The 7,494-nt window shown below is 38.2% G+C and overlaps 1 protein-coding gene across 3 annotated transcripts; it reads left to right on the forward strand.

Moving 5' to 3' along the window:
- Positions 1 to 2,626: 2,626 nt before the first annotated feature.
- On the forward strand, positions 2,627 to 7,494 carry LOC103939713 (cryptochrome-1). Of its 3 annotated transcripts, none has more exons than XR_007258006.1 (5): positions 2,627 to 3,291; positions 3,860 to 4,078; positions 4,727 to 5,433; positions 6,043 to 6,996; positions 7,147 to 7,494. XR_007258006.1 is itself a non-coding variant. In XM_048583092.1 (5 exons), the coding sequence occupies exons 1-5, from the start codon at positions 2,979 to 2,981 to the stop codon at positions 7,167 to 7,169; spliced, it is 1,992 nt and encodes a 663-aa protein (XP_048439049.1). In that variant the 5' UTR covers positions 2,629 to 2,978; the 3' UTR covers positions 7,170 to 7,494. The 3 variants fall into 3 exon arrangements, 2 of the variants coding, with proteins under 2 accessions (XP_048439048.1, XP_048439049.1); XM_048583092.1 differs by having other exon boundaries at positions 2,629 to 3,291; positions 6,043 to 6,772; XM_048583091.1 differs by having other exon boundaries at positions 6,043 to 7,494.

Consider the following 7,494-nt stretch of genomic DNA (forward strand, 5'->3'; position numbering starts at 1 on the left):
CACCAAAGATGATCTCGATCCAAGTTCAATTTGGTGAAGGATGTCAAAGTGGGTAAAGATGGGTGTATTGAGATTTTTTCTCAGAGAATAGAGAGCAAAGGAGGTATAAAAATGTGGACTGAGGTCGAAGGTGATTGCACGGCTAGGTTTTTGGGTTGACAATTTTTTATTAACTATTAAATTATTAAGCCTATTTGTAATTTGTTTTGTAATTTAATTAGACTTGTGTGACCCATTTATATGTAACATCAACATATAACATAACTTCTGACAAAATTGTGACAGAATAACTACATTGATTTGAGACACTTATTTGCAAAACTACATTGATCAATTTCAATTTCAAGGACCATTTTGAGGTCATAAGTCAATTTCAAACACCATTTGTGAGGAAAAAAAATGACTTATAGGCCTCATTTATGTGCCACATTAACACTTAACATATTTTTTAACAGAATTGTGATGGAAGAACCACATTGATTTGTAACACCTATTTTTATGGACTACATTGATTGGTTTTCAATTTTAGGGACCATTTTGGTAGTGATAGTCAATTTCAGAGACTATTTGTGATAAAAACTCTAAAAACAAAGAATGATGACTCAAGATTTAGGCTTTTTTTTTTTTTTTTTGACAATTGATATTATTTACATTAAAAGGGAGGGGTGATCTTAGTCTCACGGGCTATCAATAATGACTCAAGATTTAGGGTGTTTTAGAAACCGTATTTATAAAAAGCACTTTTACTCATAAATATCTTTGGTATAATTGCTTTTATTATAGACACATTAAAATTTTATTAAAAGATCAAGTACTTCTTTAGAAGGAATTATTTTTTGCTCACCACCCTATTGATTACTAGTGGATGAGTTTAATTTATTCTATTTACTATACAAATCTCAAATTTCAAATTAATCTAACGATAAGTAATAGTGTGGTGAGCATCATCACCACATTAGAGTGATAGGCTCTTTAAATAACCGTAACAAATTTAAAAGTAAGTGCTGACCTTGAAATTACAAAGCATATGTGACGTGCCGGCCAAGTAACTATAAGTTAACTACATCCTTCTTGGGAATGCGGGCATGCCAACTCACAATTGAACTTGGTCAGGCGAGTAGAATAGATGTGGTGATGTTGAATGCCTGCTAGCTTCTATAGTTTAACAAGGAAGTAACACATGTCGGCCTCGGGTTCTAGAACCTTAAAACAAGGTTGCCTAGTTCACTGCAAAGTTCAAGATCTCTTGTACTAGGTTCAGCTGCCTCAACTATATTCGTAAGAATATAAGCGCACCGAATCGGTATCAGGCTGTAGGGCCACATGTACTCAAAGGAGATGAGTTTTTTTATGGTGAATGTGGATAGGTAATCAACCTAAACAGAAGCAGTGATGTTAATCCAAACTGAAAGTGCTCATCAATTTGCTTACGGCTCTGGTGTTGTTAATCCAAATTGAAGACGTGTTGACGAGAGAGTTAGGATAATTAGTATTTTTCTCAGGGGGGTGAAAAGGGCTTTGCTTAAAGTGAGTGTTTTTATGTAGATCGTTTGAGTTGTTTGCTAAGTTGAAGGGGGTTTTTCACGTCGCATAACCATTTCTACTTATAGGGATAACCTTCATGATAAACAAGCTTGCCAATGTAGAATTCTGATGGAAGCGTGTTTGCTCGACATTTACTTGAATATTCCCTTTATTTCCTTAATTCCCTTCTTAGCCAATTCTTCATCTTCATATAGTCTCGGCTTCTTTGATTCGAACTAGGATTTTGATCAAGAATGAATTATGATCCTTGGGATAATTTGCATTTATCAGGGCTTTATTTTGATCCTTGGCACATTCAATTTGCCTAGGACTCAACCGAGTCACATATGAACTTAGTCCTCACATAATCCTATTCTTATGAGGACTCGGTCTAACAAACCCTTTCTTGGCCTAAAAGCCCATTGGCCTGAGGGATCTTTACTGGGCCAAGGGATGTGGTTTATCAGCTCGAATTAGCCCATTATCGACTCAAGCTGTTATTTTAGACCAAAACAGTAAACCTAAAAGTAATTAGAAGTTGTTCAATTGAAAAACACTATGACCTAGAAGAAGTTTAAGCCTTTCTGCCAAGTATGACAAAACACTCTTAATTGTTAGACAATATTTTAGCTCATTTTAATATAATCTCAAAAACACCCATATAGTCAGGCACTTGGCGATAAGAATTTTGATGCCAAGTGGCTCCAGGTTCAAAATACTTGAGTTATAAACAAAAGTTGCAAGAAAACTAGGAATATTTTCCATCCTGTGAAAAGACAGGGGATTTGAGAACTAAAGTGGAGAGGCTGTAACTTGGATGAGATTTGTTTTTGTTGCAGAATAAGATGAGAGAAATACGAAGATATAGAAAATAAAACATGTGGCTGCAGTTTCCCTATCAATTTGTATACCACCCACCCCATTGGCGTTAGCCAATCCTCTTCAGTCTTTCGCTCACTCATCCCCGCCTCCCACCCGACTTCTCTCTCCCAAGCCTACTGGCGTGGGGCAGAATTTCACCCAAAAAGATGGAAAAATTTTAGCAAATAAAAGTAAAGCATGTGTTAAAAAGAATAAAAGATAAGTGCAAAAAAAATCAAATCATTCACTTCCGAAAAATGAAACTAACACTTTTGTTGCTGATGGGTGTAAAATCCCATCCTCATAATACACAAAAGTAGAAGAAATAAAGCAAAAAGATAAGATTTATAGCAAACAAAAGTAAGAGAAGTAAATAAAAAAAGATTAGATTTACGTACAAACCCCTGGTCCCTGGTGGTGTGCTCCTAGAGAGAGAAAGACACATAGAGGGGAGAGAGAGTGAGGGAGAGGGAGAGAGACAGAGAGAGAGAGAGACAGACGGAAGAGAAGGAAGATATGTCTCTAGTATTATAGTTTGAGAGAAAACTGGTGCTCTGGGTTTTGTTGGTTGTTGAAAAAATATAATTTTGGAGATGTCAGGTGGTGGTTGCAGTGTGGTTTGGTTCAGGAGAGATCTGAGGGTTGAAGATAACCCAGCTTTGGCAGCTGCAGTGAGAGCAGGAGGTGTGGTTTGTGTCTTCATCTGGGCTCCTGATGAAGAAGGCCCTTTTTATCCTGGAAGGGTGTCAAGATGGTGGCTTAAACACAGCTTGGCTCATCTGGATTCCTCCCTAAAAAGTCTGGGTGCTTCTCTCATCACCAAAAGATCCACTGACAGTGTGTCTTCTCTCCTTGAAGTTGTTGTTTCCACTGGTGCTACTCAACTTTTCTTCAACCACTTATATGGTAACATCAAATTTTCTTAATTTTTATGTTTCTCAATCTTTTTGCTTCTATGTGTTTTTTTATTTGTATAGGCTGTTGAGTTTCTATATTTTTCTTGGTTCTGTGATTTTTCAATGAATTTGTCCGTTTGCTGTGTTAAATCTCTGGTTTTGGTTAAAAGAAATTGAATTTGTTCTGTTTTCAACATCAAAGGTTGGTGCTTTGATTGATTTGATGAAGCTGTCTGTTAAGTATTACCTACCATGTTCCTATTTTTGGATAATTTACTGTTCATTTGGCTGCTGACTATTGATACGGGCAGAAATGTTATTTGATTGTAGGTAGTGTAATGGTCTCTTATTTATCAGGACTGGGAGCAGATTTATTGATAATCTGTTAATTTACCCTAATTGAATTTTGTTTTGGTGCACAGCCTAATTGAACTTTGTCTGTTCTGTCCAAGAATTCTTCTGTTCTCCAGTTGATGAACTCTTGTATTTCGATTTTACGTAGTTGAGGAGATAAGAATATAAAAATCAGAGTTTTGCAATTTAATGCTTAGTTCTATGATTCTATCTTCGTGTTTCAGATCCTATGTCACTGGTTAGGGATCACAGGGCCAAGGAGGTTTTAACTGCTCAAGGCATAGCTGTGCGTTCCTTTAATGCGGATTTGCTCTACGAACCATGGGATGTTATTGATGTCCATGGTCGCCCGTTCACAACCTTCGATGCCTTTTGGGGAAGATGCCTTAGCATGCCATATGACCCGGATGCACCACTTCTCCCCCCTAAGAGAATTATTTCAGGTTTAAATGCATTTATTTTCTTCTTGAACTTCAACTCTATTCAGCATACAGCTAGCTTTTATTCGATCTCATGTTCCTCTTGTTTATTTTTCTACAAAATTATTGAAAGGCTGATCCCACATTTTTCATTGGCTTGGTTGGCCATTTTATGTTCTGAATTTCTTATCCAAATGAGTCAAACTGAACAGAATCGAAAACGTGGATGGAAGAAGGTTCTTCTGGTTCCTATATTTTCCTAAGGATTTAATGGTAATAAGATCTTCTTGGTGATTATCAACAAAAAATTGTTGAAAATAGCAGATATTTTAAGCACATAAAGTTTGCCCTGTGTGAGTATTCTACCTAAGTTAAAAGATGATAAACCCTTTTGATGTTGGAGTTGTGTCACTGCCTCTATAAGCCTCGTGATATAGCCTCTAAGGTGGAGTAGTTGTAACGAGTCATGACTATGTTACTGTTGAACATGCAGGGTTCACTGACGGCTTAATTTGCGATTATTTTCTTTTCCTTTGTTCTTGCTCTTTGTGTGTCATGGGTTTCCTGATTCCTCCAGTATGCGTTTTTTGTACGGTTATTTCCAGTTCTACTTGGTTACCACCTTTCAGTTCATATCCTAGATTAACGTTCAAACATTCATGACTTTTGCAGGTGATGCATCAAGGTGTCCTTCTGATACATTGGTTTTTGAAGATGAATCCGAGAAGGGAAGTAATGCACTTCTTGCTCGAGCATGGTCACCTGGGTGGAGTAATGCTGATAAGGCTCTGACTACATTTATAAATGGACCCTTACTTGATTACTCTAATAACTGCAGAAAGGCTGATGGCGCTACAACATCTTTACTTTCTCCCCATTTGCATTTCGGGGAGGTGAGTGTGAGAAAGGCATTTCATCTTGCTCGTATGAAGCAGGTTGTTTGGGCCAATGAAGGCAACAAGGCTGGTGAAGAGAGTGTAAACTTGTTTCTGAAGTCTATTGGTCTTCGGGAATATTCAAGATACATTAGTTTTAATCATCCTCGCAGTCATGAAAGACCTCTTCTTGGGCACCTAAAGTTCTTCCCCTGGATTATAGATCAGAACTATTTCAAGGCATGGAGACAAGGTAGAACTGGCTATCCATTGGTGGATGCGGGCATGAGAGAGTTGTGGGCCACTGGTTGGCTACATGATCGAATACGAGTAGTAGTTTCTAGTTTCTTCGTAAAGGTTCTGCAACTTCCATGGAGATGGGGAATGAAGTACTTCTGGGATACACTCTTAGATGCTGATCTTGAAAGCGATGCTCTTGGTTGGCAGTATATATCTGGTACTTTACCTGATGGTCGTGAACTTGACCGCATAGATAATCCACAGGTGCGGATGTTGAGCTTGATTATCTTGAATTATATTGAGCATGTGCTTCTGAACAAACGTTCAAACACTTCTAAATTTATACAATGGAAAAAAATTTCCATGCGTTTTTATTCATATTTTGCAGTTTTGGCTTTATTCTAGTGTCCTCATCTAGGGTCACCAGCAATGAAAAGAAATCTAGTGCAGTTGTTTGTCAGTGCTCATGACTGTTCATAAGACTGCAATTTTTCAAAAGTTTCGAGGAAATAGTTTTGCCTTGGTTCTGCTCGCACATGATGAAAGACAACCTGAAAGAGGCCCCCTCAGTACAGTAATGGCTACTAGGTTAATATGGATAGTGGTATGCTGATTTTACTATTAGAAAAGAGAAATCGCGGAGTTGTTTCCCCCACATCACTACCATATCATCATACGTGAAAAACTGCAAAAATCTAGTGTTGAAATTTTTCGTTTAACTATTGTTTCTTCACTTTTACCTATGTCTTGCTACGATGCATCGAGTGATATAAATTGACATGCTCCTTTTGTTCTGAGAGGATTATGCAATAGTACCACGCTTATTTGATCAAGTTTCGGTACTGAAATCTCGTATTTATTTGATTTCTACAGTTTGAGGGTTACAAATTTGATCCAAATGGAGAATATGTGCGGAAGTGGCTTCCTGAACTTGCTAGGCTACCAACTGAATGGATACACCACCCGTGGAATGCACCAGAATCTGTACTACAAGCAGCTGGAATTGAATTAGGATCGAATTACCCTCTACCTATTGTAGGAATAGATGCAGCGAAAATCCGGTTGCAAGAAGCTTTATCAGAGATGTGGCAGCACGAAGCTGCTTCAAGAGCCGCTGTTGAAAATGGGACTGAAGAAGGGCTTGGAGACTCCTCTGAATCAGTGCCAATTGCCTTTTCTCAAGACATACAAATGGAGGAAAATAATGAACCCGCGAGGAACAACCCTCCTGGCACTCGGAAGTATGAGGATCAAATGGTCCCAAGCATTACTACTTCTTTGGTTAAAGCTGAAGAGGAAGAAACTTCTTTGGAATTTCAAAATTTGACAGAAGAAACCAGAGCGGAAGTGCCTACAGACTTAATTGTGAATCAGGAACCAAGAAGAGACATATTAAACCGAGGGGTTTTTCAGACTATTCATAACAACGCTCTTCCACAATCCAATGCTGCAATAGGGCTGCAACACGCTGTTGAAGATTCGACTGCAGAATCTTCCAGTAGCACTAGGCGAGAGAGGGATGGAGGTGTAGTTCCAGTTTGGTCTCCTTCAAGTTCTAGCTACTCGGAGCAGTTTGGGAGTGAAGACAATGGCATTGGAACAGGTTCGTACTTGCAGAGACATCCTCAGTCTCACCAAATAATGAATTGGAGGCGGCTATCTCAAACTGGGTAAAAAATCTTGAACAAATCACCAATATCCACTATGAGACTATGACTGAAATAAAGAGTCTGTTGGGTTCTTTGTTCAAACAAACAATTTTGAACCTTCATCTTGCAGTTAAGAGCTTCGAGACATATCACAATATGGAATTGATCTGCTGGTCTCGTATGCATTACTTAAATTTCTCAAGCTTCGACGTTCTGAAATGATATATCACAAAGCAATAAGTGAATGCCAATTTGTTTGAGATAGAGTTCATGTTTTCATTCGCACGCTAGCAGTCTCATTGTTTCCTCAATGTTTCTTCTTTTACAGGTGAAACATATAGATGCAAATAGGAGAACGGAAAGAGTGCTGTGCGGCGTAATGGTGCACACCATCTAATGGATTCGGGAAGGTGAACTTGTCATCCGCATTGAACGTACAACTCTTCTCTGGCACGAGTGCCCGTAACAGCAGTAGACCTCCTGTGTGTATGATATATTCTAATTAATACAGGCAACTTATTAGCTATCCATTTTTTTTTTCTTGTTCCACCATAATGTAGCTCTGGTGTACAGCAATGTTGTATTTATAAAGGAAGAGAGTGAAGTAAGATATGTAGTCTTTGAATAAACTCTGGTGTTTTTCTCTCATTCTAATTGGTAACAGATGCTTGTAACA

This window comes from the organism of the source record quoted next, unplaced genomic scaffold, assembly GCF_019419815.1.
Source record: "Pyrus x bretschneideri cultivar Hongxiangsu unplaced genomic scaffold, Pyrus_bretschneideri_v1 Contig2, whole genome shotgun sequence".
In the NCBI taxonomy this organism is placed as follows: Eukaryota; Viridiplantae; Streptophyta; class Magnoliopsida; order Rosales; family Rosaceae; genus Pyrus; species Pyrus x bretschneideri.